General features: G+C 32.0%; 1 protein-coding gene across 2 annotated transcripts; it reads right to left on the minus strand.

Annotated features, from left to right (window-relative positions):
* Positions 1-460: 460 nt before the first annotated feature.
* On the minus strand, positions 461-20,151 carry LOC139495871 (potassium voltage-gated channel protein Shaw-like). Of its 2 annotated transcripts, none has more exons than XM_071284276.1 (4): positions 19,855-20,151; positions 10,117-10,433; positions 4,687-4,989; positions 461-2,161 (listed from the first exon to the last, which is right to left on the minus strand). In XM_071284276.1, exons 1-4 carry the CDS (start codon positions 19,895-19,897, stop codon positions 1,301-1,303), a joined length of 1,524 nt encoding a protein of 507 aa, XP_071140377.1. In that variant the 5' UTR covers positions 19,898-20,151; the 3' UTR covers positions 461-1,300. The 2 variants fall into 2 exon arrangements, with proteins under 2 accessions (XP_071140377.1, XP_071140378.1); XM_071284277.1 differs by lacking the exon at positions 19,855-20,151 and adding an exon at positions 14,425-14,581.
* Positions 20,152-20,904: the final 753 nt, after the last annotated feature.

The following is a 20,904-nucleotide window of genomic DNA, read 5'->3' on the forward strand; positions in this document are numbered from 1 at the left end:
CTTCGCGCATTTCGCGAAAAAAAGTTTCTGAGTACGAAAAATAAACCCTATCCCCCCTTCTTTTCCCTTTGAAGTTAAATTATGTATCCTACATCTTTTATTATTATGTAAACTAAAAACAAAACAATAACCCATAAATGTAAGCTCTAGTTATAGTGTCGCTCGCTGCTCCGCCCTCATTGAAATTTATACAAAAGTAAAGTAACCACCGACTGTATGCCCAAAACACTTCTAACTATAAACTGACGTGTTCTCGTACTGTAACAACACAACAGTTTCCAAATCATTGATTAACATTAATGGAGCATATTCGAAAATTGCGAATCAAAATGGCGCAAATCAGAGTCATCCAGCAAATTTCCCGATTGCCTTTGATTCATACTTTCATTTGGATGTATACTTTGTGTGCAAAACAAATCTTTAATTCAATATTGCTTAGCATAAATCAACAATTAAATTATAACAGACATTTAATTTATGTGTGACTATAATTTTATAATACATAAATAAAAGCAAGATACCTAAACATTGAAAAAAATAAATGAAACAAACCAATTAAACAATCAAACAGGGTCGATGATCCACTTATAAAAACGCCTTTTATTTATTTGGCGATCAAAGTCCCATAACTCGGTAATGATAAGATTTAAAACGGTGTGTTCTATTTACCCATTCCAACAGTTATGTAAAATTTCCAGTGAATCAATCCAAGCACACTCAATCAAAGTAAAATACTTGTATGTGAAGATAAACATTACTTAAACTATAAAGTCTTGTGAACCGGAAAATTAAAATAATTGTAAAGGTTCACGTGTAACTACATGTATTATGTATTTTATTTAGGAAATCAAATAAGGCGTTCCAGAGTTACATGTAGTTAATGGCAGGTACAATGTTGATTCAATTTAAACTTTTCAGGTGCCATAACTTTAGAACGACATATCAACAAAAAAATCAAAATCAAAGGGGCTTTCTCTCTCAATCCTAATAATGTGCTAAAATTACATGAGAATTGGTAAAATCGAATAACCGTACGAAGTGTTTACGTCCAAAACGGCTGACGGGCGGACAATGGTATACCATCATACGTCCAATTAGCGACAAGCATATACAAACTATCTTTCTCGGAGACAGCATTCATTGTTGAAGACATTTTCAAAATTAAAAATCAGTCTTTTCGTTTAAATATCTTATTAATAAAAGAAATACAGATAAGCTATTCATATAGAGGCATGTTTCTTGTAACAATTGATAGATGAGCGGTTTATCTCTTATATTTTTGCAGTATACGAGGTCATATTTATCTGTACGAATTGTTGTTTTTAGTCATTTCCTGGTCACCAATTAAAGGGTCCTCTAGAATCTCAGATTTTTCTCTTTTTAGTTTTTCGTCTTGGATTGCAAATTCAACATATTGGTAGTAGGTTATAAAATTATTAACTAAAATTGGTACTGAAAATCCAATCATTAACAACCCGCACATAGCCGTTAACGATCCAATCACATAGCCCAAAGCGGTCACGGGGTACATGTCACCATAACCAACTGTTGTCATGGTAATGAGTGCCCACCAAAAACTGTGAGGAATGCTTGTAAAAATTTCTCTATCATCTACATAGTAGATTAATGACGAAAATATCAACATTCCAACAAAAAGAAACGCAACCATCAACAACAGCTCGCGCAAACTCGCTTTTAATGTATACACAAGAATCCATAATCCGGGCACGTGACGAACTAATCGAAAAATGCGCAATATCCTTGTTATCTTTAAAATTGTGATTATCCTGGTGAAAGAAGTGTGAGCTAGATGTTTGCTTATTGAAAACATAATTAGTTGAATATAGTCTGGCAAGAGTGCAAAAAGGTCAATAATGCCCATTAATGATCTCACATAAACCAGCCTTCGCAACGAAAGCACAACTCTTAAAATATATTCAATAGTGAAAAACGCCATACACGAATGATCAATGATATCCAAAACTGGATGAGGCATTACTACTTCTTTTTGTGTTGTTGAGTTCGTTGTTATATTTGTTGTGGCATTGTACACAAATGACACGTCATATACAGTTTCCTTGACCTGAATACTTGGATGTGTTTCAGCAAGGAATGAAAGGATGGAGATCGCTACCACAAGGAGTGAGACCATTCCGTAAACCTACAGTGAAAAATATGTATTAATATGAGAACGATGAACAGTTTTTTTTTATATTAATAAATCAAAACAGAACAAATTTGACAATTAACGATCGTTGTTTAACGTCCAATGGCAAACATTATATAAATATGAGGACGAAACGATGTAATATGTATAGCTTGTACTAGTTATACACGCTTATCCGGAAATTTAACATGCTAGTTTACAATGAAACTGTTCACCGGAACACATGTCACAATGCAGTTTACAAAATATGTATATTGGAATTGCGAGCGGACCTGGTTTCTTTTTATGCCCCACCTACGATAGTAGCGGGTCATTATGTTTTCCGGTCTGTGGCTCCGTTCGTCCGTTCTTTCGCTTCAGGTTAAAGTTTTTGGTCAAGGTAGTTTTTGATGAAGTTGAAGTCCAATCAACTCGAAACTTAGTACACATGTCCCCCATGATATGATCTTTTTAATTTCAATGCCAAATTATAGTTTTGACCCCAATTTCATGGTCCACTGAACATAGAAAATGATAGTGGGAAGTTCAAGTTAAAGTTTTTGGTCAAGGTAGTTTTCGATGAAGTTAAAGTGATGTCAACTTGAAACTTAGTACACATGTTCCCTATGATATGATCTTTCTAATTTTAATTCAAAATTAAAGTTTTGATCCCAATTTCACGGTCCACTGAACATAGAAAATGATAGTGCGAGTGGGGCCATCCGTGTACTATGGACATATTCTTGTTCTTTTATCTTTTACCTCTAAATATCCAGTACTTAGCGTATCTGAAGCAAATACGAATTTTATAGTCTATGGATAATTAAATTGTAGTTTGGCAATGCCAGATGTTAAAAATATCAGCCACGTCTGATCGGGAATTGTAACGACGTATCTGCTATGCTACCCTGTGTTAGAGTCTAACTAGTTCAGTAAAGTGAAGTTCACATTATCATGCGCCATGATCGCATGCTACGCCCTTCGTCTTGTGTGAGAAGTTTTATGCAATAATCATAAATAGTTTCTGAGATACGGCGCGACATGTGAAAAAAAACTTTTTTTACAAAAAAAAACCAATTACTCTAAAATAAAATTTTGAATCATCACCAAAAAATATACAGATCTTTAGATTAATATAATTAAGAAGTGTCTAAAGTTTGAAGCAATAGTCATTAATTGTTTTTAAGATACAATGCAACATGAGAAAACCCCCCTCTTTTTTTACAAAAAAACTCATTAACTCCGAAATGAAATTTTGAATCATCACTAAAAAGTATACAGATGTTTAGATTAATATAACTAAGAAGTGTGTTAAGGTTAAAGCAACAATCATAAATCGTTTATGTGATATGGTGCGACATGTGAAAACCATCAACCCTTTTTTACAAAAAACTCAATAACTCTAAAAATGAAATTTTGAATTATCATCAAAAAGTATACAGATCTTTGGATTGATATAATTAAGAAGTATGTAAAGTTTGAAGCAACAATCATAAATCGTTTATGAGATATGGCGCGACATGTGAAAACCATCCCCCCTTTTTTCCAAAAAATTAATAACCCTAAAATGAAATTTTGAATCATCACCAAAAAGTATACAGATATTTCAAATTGGATTAATATAATTAAGAAGTGTTTGAAGTTTAAAGCAATAATCAGAAATCGTTTTTGAGATACAGCGCGACATGTGAAAAATACACACCCTTGTTTTAGGTATAAAGTCCCGTAACTAAAAAAGTTTAAATCCTATTTTCACCAAAAAGTATACAGATCGTTTGACCATCATAAGGAACAACTGTATTAAGTTTTATAAAATTTGGATGAGTTGTTCTCAAGTTACGGGGCGACATGTTTACACCGAACATTTGTATACCATTAATACTTCCCGTCAAAATGTTGACGGGCGTATAAAAACTAGAAACATAAACTTTATATCTTTCGTGATTAAGAGCTCTGTTTGTGATTCAAATATAAAAAACAAATACGGCGTGTAGCTATAAAAAATAATTTGTAAGACACAATTGAAACACTAAAAAAATGATATCTACTTTGTGATTTAAATATAAAAAGTTTCATTTTTCTTATGATTTTAAAATCAACCGTGAAAGAATAATCAAGACATGATTTATAAATATATGTTTGATAACAGGAGGAAGAAACTGAGTCTTATGTTAAGATAAAAATTGATTTCTTTTAAATTTAGCTAGACTTCCTTCTTCCTTTAATCGATTTGAAACGGCATTCCATTCCTCCTTAGCTTTAATAAAAATCTGTATTAGTCCGGCCATCCGTCTGCCGATGCACAAATCTTCAATATCAATAAAAGTGTAATGTGACGCGGGAAGTAACCAGGATGAGGTGTCGATCGATAACAAACACGCGTATGCAACGGACGTTTCAAGAATCCGGACGAATAGCCAGTGCCTTAAAAAAAAGAGGGAAAGGTCTCTGTATTGATTCAAGCTACATGTACAACGCCTTCGTCTACCAAAAGTTATTCTTTAGACCATTGCTTATTTTTAAAATTTATTGACACTCACCTTTGCAGATTTTGACCTTTCTGGATGATTGAGAATTATGGAGGCTTTTGAGCGGATTCTTTTCCATTTAGACATTTTTCTAGTTGTATGGGTATCGACAGGATAATCAAAGCTTCCATGACGGTCCTTTTCCAGGCGATTTAGGGCTCTCAGTGTAGAGTTATATGCATTGTAGTGTGTATAACAACATCTTTCTATTATGCTGTCCGGTATTCCCCAAAATTCCAATTCAAGTTTTGCTGCAGGGCCACACATGTATGGCGGCATATGAAGCTCTCCTGTACGGAGGTAATTCAGAATAGCCTGAAATAAGATATTATGTAGTTACATGTAACATCAACACAAATCACAATCGTTGTAATAAAAGTGGAGAAAAGCGAGTCGAGAACATTTGTTACAACTCGGCCGATTCCATACCTTAGCAGATTCACCCGAGAATTGCCGATTAGGACGAGAAAAGACAGACATCTCCACCACCAAAATTTGGTACTTTTCAATAATCACTACAGATACAATGTACCGGCTATGCTAAAAATGTGTCGAGTAACATGCTAGGAAGTAAACAAATAATTTGCAAGGTGCCCCGGAAGGGTAAGCACTTTCTGTTTAACATGTGACATTTATGCAATGAACCCTGCATGTAAAATAATTCGGTGGTTGGGTAGCAAATGCGATTTTTACTCTCGTTTGTGTTCTTTGCAAAATGTATCCATGCGACTTCAACAGACTCATGTGCATGTTAGGGTGTCCTGTAGCGCTACAACTTAAATTGTCTTTGCCTTATAATTTTAGACGGTTAAGTATAACATTCAGAATGGAAACGTTCACGTTCACGAAACTAAATCTATAACGTTCGATAATGTATTTTTGTTTTTTACAAAAGACATGTGAATGTAATGTATATATTCATGTTCGATTGAGAAAGGATGGGTAACTTCAAAAATGTAAAATCAATTGAGTGTGCGTAGACACAAATATTATATATTAGGAGGCATCTTATTGTTTATAAACAGATCAGAAACTATTTGACTGTCGTCTTGTTTATCTCCTTTGTGATTTAAATATAAAAACTTTCATTTTTCTTATAATTTTAAAAGTAACTGTGAAAGAATAATATAGACTAGATTTGTAAATATATTTTTGATAACAGAAGGAAGAAAAATTAAAATTGATTTCATTCAAATGATGCTAAACGTCCGTCTTCCATTATTGATTATAAATGGCATTCCACTCCTCTTAGCCTTAAAAAATCCAGATGCTCCACAGGGCACAGCTTTATACGACCGCAGATGTCGAACCATGAACGCTTGGGTCAAGTATGGACACAACATTCAAGCTTATTTCAACTCTGAATTTGAATTGTGATTAAATAATTGACACAGCATAGGTTTCTGACACAGAATGAATGTGGTCTAATGAACTTAAACATTTGTTTTTGCTTTTGAGCAATTCACTTTACTGTTGAATATTAATCCTCTAAAAAAAAATGTTTAAAGAAATTTTCTTTTTATTTCTGAAATCTGAAAAATTGAACACCCCGCATTTTTTTCATCTCCCCTTCCCTTATTCCAAAAATGATCTCAATTTAAATTTCTAATGAAGTTTGCAACAATAACTACTCATTAAAATACATCATAAAATATTAAAATATAATATGTCACGGTTAAAATTAATTTTGATTAATAGTAACTTTTAAAAAAATAAATGGGGAATGTGTCCAAAGGGACACAGATGATGCACCCATTAGCATATAACGTTAAAAAGGGACATAACTCAAAAACTGTTAAAGTGAAGCTGCCAAAATTGAACATGAGCTGAGTTTAGAGGTACGAAGAATTATATAAACATTTCATTAAATTTAGTTGAGACAAACTTCAGTTAAGAGAACAGAAACGAAAAAAATCTTCAGTGTTTCCACTTGTAAAGGGGCATAACCCTAGAATGGTAATCAAAGTGCTTGTAATCACTGAATGGCAAAGATAGTTTAAGTTTATCAGTTGGTAGTTAAAGTGAATATTGCATTGTATATTGTATATAGCACTGATTTAAGTTAATTCAACTACTATTTTGGACAAAGAAAGATAACTCAAATTTTCAAAGAATAATAATCATGGCTAAAAAAACTAAAATAATCTTCATCAGCAACATTTTATATTGGCAAATTTCCAATGAAGTTCATTTAACTAAAGTAATTGGCAAATTTCCAATGGAATTTATCAATAATAAAGTTTTTGGCAAATTTCCAATATACATAATTTAAAAGCAGTTTAAGATTTTCAAATGAGTTTCAATTACCACCCTTACAGTGCTTTCAAATTATGTTTTGTACTTAAGTAATTGTCCATTAACCTGGTAACCCTATTCCCCCTTTTTTGCACCTTATTCCTTAACAGTTTGAGCCATACCTCTCAAAGACAATTCTTACCATCCCTGTGTGGTATTTCAATATCCAAAATCTAAAAACATGGTTAGATTCAGCAATCAAAGAACCTCAAGAATTCAATGTTAAAATTTTGATGATCAATTTTGGACCCTTTAGACCTCACTGTGGACCAATTTGATAACCGGTACCAATTATCATCAATCTTAATACATAGTTAGATTCAGCATATTGAAGAACCCCATATATTCATTTTTTGTTGAAATAAAACAAATTTGAATTTTGGACCTCAACTTTGGCCAACTTGAAAACTGGGCCCATAATAATAAAAAAAAAAACTAAGTACATGTTTAGATTCAGCATATCAAAGAACCCCGAGAATTCAATTTTTGTTAAAATCAAACTAAGTTTAATTTTGGACCCTTTGGAACTTAATTTAGATCAATTTGAAAACGGGACCAAAAATTAAGAATGTTAGATTCGGCATATCAAAGAACCTCCATAGTTCAATTTTTGATGAAATCAAACAAAGTTTAATTTTAGACCCTTTTGGCCCCTAATTCCTAAACTGTTGGAACCAAAACTCCCAACATCAATCGCAACCTTCCTTTGGTGGTCATAAACCTTGTGTTTAAATTTCAGAGATTTCTATTTACTTATACTAGAGTTATTGTTCGAAAACCAAAAAAAAATGCTTATTGGGCCCTTTTTTGGACCCTAATTCTTAAACTGTTAGAACCAAAACTTCCAAAATAAATCCCAACCTTCCTTTTGTTGTCATAAACCTTGTGTTTAAATTATAGATTTCTATTTACTAATACTAAAGATAGTGCGAAAACCAAATGTCTTCGGACGACGACGACGACGCCAACGCCATACCAATATACATGTGTACGACTGCATGGTATGATCGCCACCTTGACAACTCTTCACAAGAGAATAATGAAACAGAAATTAACCGCTATAGGTGACCGTGCGGCCACGAAATTATAAATGTAAAACATTTCAAACCAGAAATATAACGACCTAACTAATGCACAAACAAATCAAGAAAAAAATAAAAAAATATGTAACGCAGCAACAAACGACAACCACTGAATTACAGGTTCCTAACTTGGAACAGGCACATACATACAGAAGTATTTTCCATTTATTCTTGAGAGCATCAAAGCTACATTGTACAACGCCTTCGCCTACAATGTATCTAGAGTTATAATTTTGACCATTGTCGACTTTTCTTATTGATTGACACTCACCTTTGCAGGTGCTTTATTAGGAGGTACCATTCTTCATAAAACGACCAAAAACTATACGGCTGTCGTCTTTTTTATGTTTGTTGATTTTATTTTCATTAGGAAAGTGATAACTATATATATTTGAAGATATAAGAGAAAAATATGAAACGCCTTTTACAGTTTAAAATATGTCAGGTAGTTTTATGGGACAGCTATTTTAATAAAATTGTCAGTTAACAAATACTTTAGGTTTCAAATTCTACTGACATCAATATTTCTAATATATATTATAGGTCGTATTTTAAATCAAAATATCTTCTGCACAACTAATATTGTTATTTTTAAATAAAAATTTGTAATGAGAGAAACATAACTTCTCATTAGTGTAAAATGCATTCAAAGTGTTCTCCGATATTAATGCATTATTTGAATACTAAATATGCTATAGATGGATAACGGGAAAGGGGAGCTTAACACTACTGACACGTGAACACAATCAAATCTCGTTTTGACTCGAGAGACGAGATATAAACTTGCCATCGATTGCAGGAAATGAAAGCACCAAGTAGACATGCGTGTGAAGGTTAAAGGGGAATCAACACATTTAGTCAAACAAAAAAGAGAAAAATAAAGTTATATACTGTAAACGAACAAATTTTCGCGATTTTCGCGAGTATGTAAAATTTGGATCTTTTCTTATTAACCTACATCCAGTAAATAAGAGATCGCGGAGATAAATAGCCGCGAAGTGGACTGGAAAGGTTAAAACACAAAATAAAGTATCGGCGAAAGTAAATTGGTGTACAGTATAATGTTATGTACGAAATAATCTTATTTTTTAAAATTTCAAATCAAGTTCAAATAATTACAATTAAAACTAGATGTATTGACAAATATTCATCCACGATGTCATAATTTTATGTTTTTTTCTCTTTTTTATCAAATCAATATGTTAATATTCCGTGCGAGTGTCATGGTGTGAACGCCCCATTTTAGCAAGTGTTGAAATACCGCTGGTCGAGACCATTTGTGAACATCGATTGCAATGAAAACACTTGTTTTGCTATCGTGGCATCATATTTGTATTTAAAAAATGTAATTTCGTCAGAATTTTGGTAATCATTAAAAAGATGCTTGTTAGACCCCATACATACATGTATACCTGTAAATACATTCAGATATCGTAAAATACTAATTTCTGAACAACTACAAAAAAAAAAGCTCGACAAAACTGACCTTCAGTGATACACTACATGTAATGTTTAAATTTAATTTACCAGTAGTTCAGTTCGGTTAATAAAGCAAAATTCAAATTTGCTTACACTGTCACTATAATCATTGCGTTATCTGTCGTTAACCAATGCCTATTATTCTCTTACCATTCACAAACGTAGAACTTTTGAAATACAAAACTATGAATAGTTTTCAAATTTTTTAAAATAACTTTCGTGACTATAAAATATGACGTACAAGGGCAGTAAGTATGTAAGTATAAAATATAAACTGGAGAATAAAGTATTTAATATACTATTGACTTTGTTATGTCCCACCTACGATAGTAAAGGGGCATTATGTTTTCTGATCTGGGTCCGATCGTCCGTCCGTTCGTCCGTTCGCCCGTCCGTACGTCAGGCTTTCCCGCTTCAGGTTAAAGTTTTTGGTCAATATAGTTTTTGATGAAGTTGATGTTTAATCTACTTGAAACTTAGTTCACATGTTCCCTATGATTTGATCTTTCCAATTTAATGCCACGTTCTTGTTTGTATTTTATTTCTAAAGATTTATAAGACTGAAACGTCGTTTTTTATCACTTACTTTGAACATGGCTGGATCCCTGTCGAAGAAATATTCCTTTTTATTCGACCGGAAGTGCTTCTGGAGAAATTCTTCGTTTGCCAATGGACTGTCAGGTTGGCGGTATAGTGTTGATCTGTACGTTTCAAACTTAACACCTCCAATGTTAAATATAACAGTTTCTTTCGAGATACCGATGTTGACAGTAATTTTTCCCTTTTCACTGTCGATTTTTGCCCCAGGAAGGAGTGCTATTAGAGGACTTTGTTTGTCGTCTTTATTCCGTTTACCCATCTTCTTGCCACACTTAGATTGGGAGGATTTTGGTTTTGTCGAAACTAAAAAAGACATTGAATTTTAAAAATTATGATAATAATATTTAAAGTTTAAATCCCTTCTCAAAATAGTAAAGACGCTGACCGCAAAATCAACGAGTCATTATTTTTTTAAAACTACTTTAGCTTGTATTGTCGCTTTTATATTAACTGTACAATAAAAATGTTATTTCATATATAAATCTGGTCAAACCGGCTTAAAAAACTTGAAAACAAGACATGCACTGCTTTTATACATTTTGGTTTGATATGTAATTTATACCTCTTGCCTTGAACCACAGCTAGTTGCTATTTGAAATTTTAACACTTATTCTTAAAAAATAGTAGATTTAGCCCTGATGAAAAAAAAAACCGTGAAAACGGATTTAAATCAATTTCATGAATATGAAATGCATTTTATTTGTTTAGAAGGTCTTCTAGTTAGAAATCATCTTATATATAAAGTATTTGATATGTTTGGTCTGTGTTGTAGTTTCTTTCTAAAAACGTTAATCTCCTATAAAAACCAAGAATATCATCGGAATCCTTTCATGTTTCAAAATAAAATGAAACGGTAAAACCACAATAACAAATCAGATTTGTAATTGCGAGCAATAACGGATAGCACCCTCGTCCACCAATTACCAGGGTAACGGCAGCCATTTTTAAAATTACTAATCAGTCAAACAGCACATCAACACATGCCACTCAACATTTTTGTTCAGATTCATTTGGTTTGGAACATTTTGGAGTTTTGGACATTTTTGCTATTTCCATGGAAACGCAGCCATTTTGAAATTTTCCAAGTCACACATGCCTATTTCAAACATTTCTGTAAAGTTTCATTCAGTCTTGAGCACTTTCAAATTTTTGCTATTTTGCAAAACTAGCGAGGATAAAAATGTGTGAAAGGAAACTAAGAAATAAGAAACGTAGAATACATTATGTCACCCCAAGTCGTTAGTTAAACCAATAGGAATACATAGAAAATAGAAATAATGTACATGTATATGTTCCATTATGTGTTATTTGTTTTCCAAATTTGCAAAAATACGACTTTCAGTAAGATTTTGTCTTGCAGGAAATGGTTGCAACTGGCCGTCAAGAAAGCAACAATCAATCATAATAGTGTACATGAAGGTCAAAGGTTTAAATAGTTTTCATATAATCGGTGAACACCGGTACCAACAATGGAAAGTTAATTAACAGCAATTTAAAATCACTGAATGTAAACACTAGGAATAGTAGTAAAGTTTCGTTTTGTATGAAATAGTTTCCACTGGACTTTTGATATTAAGAAAGCAATCAATAGTGGTTATTATATATTAGGTCAAAGGTCTAAGAAATATCTGTGTAAGTGATTGTTTATCAAATTTATTTTTGATGATCGAATTGAAATTATGCTTCGGATTGTCCGGTTTTTAATTGTTTAAAATTGTTAAAACAAAACCGTTATTAGAAATTAAAGTTGCTTTAAGAGCATTTTATTCAAATATTTTTTTAATCAATTTTATATATTAATATGCTACTTCTGGTTTTTTTAAACTGGCTTTTTGTGAAAGTGTGAGAGAAAGACGCTATGAAGACCCTAGATCACGGCCTGCACTCGGCTAACCGAGAGTTTGGTCGGTTAATCTATATTGAGTATGCGGCTATATCGGCGGTTGGTCTGTTAATCGGGTTGGCTAAAGTCTGTTAATCAGGTGTTATCGAGAAAATCAGTGCACGTTCAGTATGTTTCATTGTATAACTTTTTAAATATACTTTTATCGTAAAAATTATTTATTTCTGACAAAACAATTCAATGTACTGAATCCAGTGGTGTATTTTTTTTTCTAGCTTCGATAAACGATCTATAAAATGAAAAGGCGGGTTACTCATCAATAAATTTATACACATTTTACACACACAAAATGTACACAAAATGACACGTTGGTTGAATTTGCTTTTATGTAATATTTTGAACGTCGAAAAAAGACGGGCATTATGTGTGTTAACCATATAAATATCATTGTGTGAAAAATCTACACGAAAATCTGTATTTTGGTGACATTAATCAATTTGTATTTAAAACCTGGTCTGTTAATGGGTCGGATGTATAAAACCCGGTCTGTTAATTGGTCTGTTAAGAGTTATGAATGACAATAAAAGTATAATTTTATTGCTATATGGGGTGTTATCGGATCAAATGGGTAGGCCCAAGACGAGTGGCTAAAATATACGGAAACAACACATAAACAACGAAACATAAATAAACGGAAACAACACATGAAAAATGAACAATTTAGACAATGGAAATTGAAAATTGATAAAAATGGTTTCAAAAAGTGTAATATAAAAGTAATATAAATTTCATCCAAGAATAGTCGCATATATCATGTGGATTCTGTTTAATTGTCATGAATGACACCAATTCGTCATCTACATTGGTAACTAGTATATAAATCAGAGATAAACGTCGTAATGTAACCAAACAACAGTAAGTAAAATATATTGAGATGCTAAAATATAAAGAATAGAGAAAGAATAATGAGTAAAATAAATAAAATCTAGGGAAAAGTGACATACAAATTCAAAGAATACAGAAATAAACACCCCCAATCTAGGCCCTCATGGTATACACGAGAATCTGGATGGAGACGCATAATATAGAATAATATATAAGGACAGTAGAGAGTGATGCATTGCTAAAAAAAGAGAGAAAAAAATATTATTGTCTAAGAATACAGACATGAAACATTCCTGGGTGTTGAAACAGTAACGGATTGCAATGTTTTCAAATTGGTGATAATTGCTAGACGTTTACATGCGGACAACTACAGTTCCTCTGTACTTATGTAGAAAGGACCTAAACGGAATAAAATGAATTAAAATTTAAGATAACCAAATATAGCTGTATTCGCTCCTTTCCATTTACTTCTTTAGAATGATTTGTAAAAAAAAACTTATGATGAAGTAATAGAAGAACGGACTCAATTGGACGATGCTGATGAATTAGGGTTTAACGTCCAGTGACAAATAGCATGTGCATAGACACCTTCAGTCGGATTTTAGAACGTGCTACTTTGAACAGACACATAAATTCATGCATATTCCAGTGGCCATATTCACGCTATATTGAAATGACACACCCTTCAATAAAATGCAAAGAAAATCAAAATAAAAATGCTTTTACTAGAAGGATACTGTTGCACCGTATTGTCATTTTTTTTTACTCAAGAACATCTCATTCTTAACTTTTTTCAATGGGAAAATATAAAGGTAGCAAAACTATTGTCGTGGCTAAATAACTCTTTACTGGCACACTTTTAATTGTCCAACCCATTAACAGACTTTATTCCCATATTTTTCCCTAAAACGTGCTATTATTCACGTTATTTTACAATTATGAAATATTTACTAATGCCATTTTTTTTTAGAACCAAAGTACTATTTTGTGTCCTTTAAAAGATATCTAAAATTGTTTGTTTCGCCTTTTATTAAAAAAATTTGCTATGTGTATAAGCATAAATACTGCATACTTGCGCGACGCCTTTTAGTTTTACTGAAAATTGTGCAGACTATGAAATTTGTTTACAGGTGGAAAATGTTCTATGATATATATCATTTTGTCAGACACTTTTCTTTTTTTGATTTGGTTCTTATAATTTGCCAAAAAATCTGTATATTTAACAGAGTTCAACATTAAATTGTGCATTTTACTCTTAACAGACGTATAACCAACCCGATTAACAGACCAACCGCCCATATAGCCGCATACTCAATATAGATTAACCGACCAAACTCTCGGTTAGCCGAGTGTCGGCCGTGTAGATACAACTAAATGATAAAATTAAAAAAAGACATCGACAAACACAATGTGTATGTGTGTTTGTTATATTTTTGTGAATGTCTTTTCTTTTCAACGTTAGCAAGGTTAGTATAATCTCGTTTTCACATTTAAAAACAAGTTATTCAAGAATTAAAACAAGTTTGATAATAATTAAACTGCTATGTTAAGTTTGTGACTACTAACTTGTTCTGCGTTCATGTACTTGTTGCATTGCAAACTTCATCACATCATGTGGCGTCCATTTTTTTCTTCTGTTCCGGTTTAACGCAATCATATTTATAGAGAAGAACAAAATATAGAACACTTATTTTTGTTATTAGTTTAAAGTCCTAAGTCATTTAAAGAGTAATAAACTATTTACACGAATAACTTTAAAAGGACACATTCTTGAAATTAATATTATTTGTAAACAGGTATTATTCAACATTCACATTTATGAAAATTGTGTGTAGAGGCCTCATTACATTGTACATGTACATGCGAGTTGTGTCTTATCTTTGATTATAAAGGGACGTTTTATAAAACACACATCATATTGTTTCCTATTTACTTCACACATAACTATAGTGAAACAAGTTAAAAAGAATATCCAAATATTTTCTTATAACGATATTTTGATAACTAGTGTACACATCATATTGTTTCCTATTTACTTCACACATAACTATAGTGAAACAAGTTAAAAAGAATATCCAAATATTTTCGTATAACGATATTTTGATAACTAGTGTCAAAAAGTTTAAAAATTAAAACGTCATATACATGTAGGGTCTTATTTATAAAGAGGTAAACAAAGAAAAATCTGATATATCCATATGCACGTCATTATACAAAGCGCATATTTTATCAATCAAGTTTGTGGTGTTAGTTTTCTGTGTTCTTTTATTCGCATTCTATCAATTTGAAGTATTATTTAAATTTAGTAATATACTGTTTTAATCTACCTTGATGCCATGGTTATACACATGCAATATATATATATTGTACTGCATGTACTAGTATGCAATGTTAAAGAAAATCTTTATGCGTGACGAAGTATAGATTAATTGATTGGTGTTTAATGCTACTTTCAACACTTTTGTCCTTTTCGTGCCTGTCAGACTGTTAGGATCGGAGTCAAGTGTACCTGCCCCGTGCAGGATTCGAACTCACAACCTCAGGGTTGACTGGCTAGTGATACACTAGTAAGACTACTTGGACCACTCGGCCACCGAGGGCACGCGTGACTATGTAACATTGTGTACATCTATAAATTGTTAGAAGTCTAGCTTTGAAGCTTGTGGAAATCTTCGAGCATTTACAATTTTTTCAATCACATTCAAATAAACTGAGACCATAAAAGATCTACAATGGCATATACATATCATTTATTGACTTAATTCTCCTGTCTGACAGTTAGACGAAACGCGCGTCTGGCGTATATATAAAATTTAGTCCTGGTATCTATGATGAGTTTATTTTAAACGGTAAGTGTTCGTTTGATTGTCCGGTATGCAGTCAGGTTCAAATGAAATGGGGATGTTAAATCTGATATGTTGCTTTTGTTACACTCTCTTCAAGTTAACAAAATTTCTCTCCAATTTGTGAGATACACAGGTAGTGTGTTGTGAGACTTAATTTCTTTTCCTCTATCCACCATACGCTCATCATGGGGCCCTTCAAATGCAATTGTCTCTCCCTTCACAGTTCGTTCCGTTTAACCTTTTGTATGTCCAAAAATACTTACATGCATTTTGTGAATTCTTCATCCCTCCCCCCAGTCCATCTTGAATACTAATATGTATTAATTTCAATATTTGCCACAAGACTTTAAAATTTGTTTCTATTCATTTATTACATTCGGATTAAAAATCGGAAAGTTGTTTAACTTAGAGGCTTTCCAATGGCCAATTGATTAAAGAATCGGAAAGTTGCCGAAACCTTGCAAAAAAACTCAGAAATTTGATTTTCAAAGTTATTAAATTCACTGGGGTAAAGCTGATGACCGTAACTGCATTCACGGTCATCCCAAGATGTCGGATGAAAAATTAGGTCAGTTTCTGTATTGTCTGTTAAAGTGTTTCTATATCATTTTCTTTGCAAATCATACATTGAAACGATGTAAATTTATAAAAGAATCACTTGGAAATCACTAATTACTTCTGAGAAATGTGCATGAAACGGGAAATTCGATTTGAAAAAATCGCCAAGATGACCGTAAATCACAATCGAGATGACCGTAACAGAATCAGCGATTCATAACAAGGCTGACCGTAACTGCTTTTAAGATGACCGTAATTTGTAAATGATGACCGTAACTTTTAAAGGATGACCCTCAATTCTAAGAAATATCCGTATTTATATAACTATCTTTTTGTATCAAATGATTAATCGTGTTGGTATACACATATTAATATGAAAGTTTTATCCTATAGGTAGAAGAAAATAAGACGTGCTTCAAATGAAAAGATTACCATATGTATCTTTTTTACAGTAGAGGGTTCAATTTTTAAAATGAATTTGCCAAAAGACATGCGGTACACACCCTTCAACTGCTCGACAAAAGATTTTGTTTTGTTTCTGGGATTCCTTTTAATGACATATAATAAATACACATTTTTAAAAATGCCAAAAAATTGCATGTACACCCATTGATATTATATCGTCTTTCATTTTGTCGTGCAAATAAAATAACAGAAATATTTTGAAAATATCATTCGAATAAACTAGTGAAGGTGAGCTCCAGCAAAGTAGATCCTTAAAATAGTATTGTACGAAAAGCGTATCACAAGGCGGAACGTTGTCAATTTGTATATATACAGAAATGTTATTCATACAGTCAGGATTCTACTTCTTCAAAATTATCTCCCCATTACGCCAGTTCATGCTCACAGTCGTAGAAATGGAAGCCATTGTAGGGATGACGCTCTGCCAATTTTGCTCTTGAAAACTGATAAATTTATCCACATAGCACCATTACGATCGATCGTTATATGTCAGTTATATTTTAAAATACAAATGTATCTACTAGCTAATGAGCATTAGTTAATGATCTTGTCTGCATTGATTCAACTTAAAAATATTGTCTGTTTGGATGTCAGATGGAATTTTTGAAAATTCTTTAGCATTTAAAAAAAATCTTATTAAATATTTCGTGGAAGGGCAGGTTATACATTTTCTACATCCAATTTATAGATACTATATATAAAAAAGAAATGTGGTATTATTGCCAATGAGACAACTATCCAGAAAAGACCAAAATGACACAAACATCAACAACTATAGGTAACCGTAAGGCCTTCAACAATGAGCAAAGCCCATACCGCATAGTCAGCTATAAAAGGCCCCGATAAGAATCATGTCGTCGACTTGATATCTTATTGTTTTGCATTACTATGTAATAGATACATTGAAAACTTATGCAAATGGTGTTTTTAAAATAAGAAAATTGTCGTTTTATTTGTTTCTATTAACTTTTTAAAATTTTGTTACTATATCAAACATTACAGTTAACTTTTATCGCTTTCTCGATAAACACAGAGCTTCGATTCTTTTGTTCTATTTCAAAAGTGTTTCCGCCTGCATATATCAAGACAAATTAAGATTTTAATCTGCTTCCTCTGGACCCATACACATGGGTTCGATTACCAAATATTCGTATGTATTATTAATGTTTTTAATGCTTCATTTATTGGCATTATGTTTTTCTGGTCTGTGCGTACGTTCGTCCGTTCGTCTGTTTGTTTGTTCGTTTGTCCAGCTTCAAGTTAAATAAAATTGAAACTTAGTACACATTTTCCCTATGGAATGATCTTTTTAATTCTAATGCCAAATTACAGTTTTATCCCATTTTCATAGTCCACTAAACTAGAAAATGATAGTGTAGATGAGGCATCCGTGTACTAGGGACACATTCATGTTTCTTCAAATTTTCGTCGTATCGCTGTAAATTTGTGTTAAAATTTTAACGTCGATATCAATAAATATTTCATTGTTTACGAGAAATATGCAATTTAGTATCATTGTTATAAATCCTAAATATGGCCAATTATATTATAGTTTAAAAAAAGAAATTTATGAAACATATTTATATCCGCTAACCGAGCCCCTATTGAGATCGACAAACTCAACAAAAAAGCTTTGAATACAATACTGATATTTCTTAGAATTGATGGTCATCCTATAAAAGTTACGGTCGTCCTATATAAATTACAGTCAGTCTTTACAAATTACGGTCATCCTTTACAAGTTACGGTCATCTTTTTACCAATCACGGTCATCCTTGTTTTATGTTACGGTCATCTTGAAAATATTTTGATTATGATTTACGGTCATCTTAACGATTTTTTCATATCGAAATTCCAGTTTCATGCACATTTCTCGGAAGTAATTAGTGATTTTCGAGTGATTCTTTTATAAATTTACATCGTTTCAATGTATGATTTGTAAAGAAAATGATATAGAAACACTTTAACAGACAATACAGAAACTGACCTAATTTTTCATCCGACATCTTGGGATGACCGTGAATGCAGTTACGGTCATCAGCTTTACCCCAGTGAAATTAAAGCTAATATGATTGTATTCGTAAAACAGGAGAAAATATTGCTGATTTTAAAAAGGACTGGAATGAAATAAACATATAAAAATTGAATACAAAATAGTCTATATATTAATGCAATATCTTTGAGTTTGTCTGCATGTTGTCCAGTTTTTTACCTGATGTTGTGTTATAGACAAGTACACCTATATGTGTATTAAATTTGTGCTTCCATGCGCTGTAATAATAAACGTTTCTATCCGACCGGAATCCTACAATGATGTGTTTGTCCAATGCACCTACATTTTGTAACCAAGCATGCACCTCGTCAAAATAGTGATCAAAATCTAATAGAACCTCATTATATTTCTACGACCAAATGTCTTTAAAGACAAAACCTTTAAAGTATAATTGCGGGCAATATCTTTCAAGATTTCCGACATGGGACAGGTTTGACTATTTTGATAACTCCATAAAACCATATCACTTACAATTATAAAAAAAACTTGCATACACAACGTACATTAAACGTAAACCATTAAACAAGACACAATAAGTGAAGAATACGTAAAAAGCTTAGGTACCAGTAAACAAAAGTTCACGTTGACCATTTGTATAGTTGCTGCGGTTTCACGTCAATAGTTATCAAAGGTAAAAAATGTACCAGGATTATAATTTAGTACCCCAGACGCGCGTTTCGTCTACATATGACCCACCAGTGACGATCATATCATATTGTTAGATTTTCAGAATCATTTGGTTGTATCCATGTACTTCCATTGAAACATTTTCCCACTTACCTTTATTTTCATAATTTTATTACATATAACTTGGAAAAAAATAATACTTGAAAATCTTATAAAATCCTAGTTATTTCTTAATCTGAACAATGTTAAAAGTACAAATTTGCAATGTCTGAAATATAGTAAACAAGCACTAGGACAATTTATTATTTTTTTTAATTTACTTTATTTATATATTCTCATTTTAGAATAGTTTTTTTAAAAAGCTTGTTATTTTGATAAAAGCAGCGAACATCTTCATATTTAATTACGAGATAATTTTCCAAACACAAGTTTAAGTATCATTCTTACCTTCTATACCTCCTCCATCAGCTAAGTGTGCATTGTCTTCCATTTAACCACTTTTGTTTATATTTTGATATAATATGTAATATGTATATATACCCTTCAGCATAGATGCATAAAGATACTACATGTACTACGCAATCATAGTGAAACTGTTTTATATATACTTTTTTTCAAAGTTAAATATAATCACTTTTTTGCATTTCATGCAAATTTTACGACGGACCCTTATCCACTACATTTAAAACATAAATTAGATAAAGAGAACGTAACGGTTTTTTGTCAATCATTTTTCAGTTACGTGGTTACTTTAAAGGTTATTTAACACACGTATTGTAAATTTACATTGAATACGTGTTTTTGCTGTATAAAAGTTAGATAAAATAGAGAGAGATTAGGTAAAGTGTGATAAGAAAATAAAAGGAAGTTTTATCTTTATATCTTTAACTTGAATTAAATTTTGAGTGGGTCACAATAATCGATTTTTTTCGTATTTATGTTTTGAACCTTTGAATCAGTAGGTCATTTAACTGATGTTCACTTGTTGTCGTTTGTTAATGTGGTTCATCAGTGTTTCTCGTCCTTTTTCATCGATTCAGGCCTTCGTTTTCCCTGTTTGAATGTTTTTAAACTTGTCATTTTTGGAACCCTTTATCGCTTGCTCTTCAATGTGAGCCAAGGCTCTGTGTTCAAGGCCGTACTTTGATCTATAATGGTTTTACTGTTTATAAATTGTGACCTGGATGGAGAGTTGTCTCATTGGTACTCATACCACATCTTCTTATATCTATTTACTCCTGTGTTATGTCCTCGTTTCATGAGGCTGTCAAAAGTTTCTGGCTTGATCATGGCCAATCTATATCTTTGGTCCTTCATGTAAAATTTAAGTCATTGTTAATTGAATATAACTGAAATACTGGGCGTTATTCAATTAATTACCAATACGCAGTCACGTTAATTTTGATAAGGAAAATATATATTACCGAAGCATATTGTTTTTTATAATATCTACAAGTATTGGAATTGTTTTGTGAAAATATTTCTTGTTGATTTATA

Source organism: Mytilus edulis, chromosome 11, assembly GCF_963676685.1.
Source record: "Mytilus edulis chromosome 11, xbMytEdul2.2, whole genome shotgun sequence".
Taxonomy (NCBI): Eukaryota; Metazoa; Mollusca; class Bivalvia; order Mytilida; family Mytilidae; genus Mytilus; species Mytilus edulis.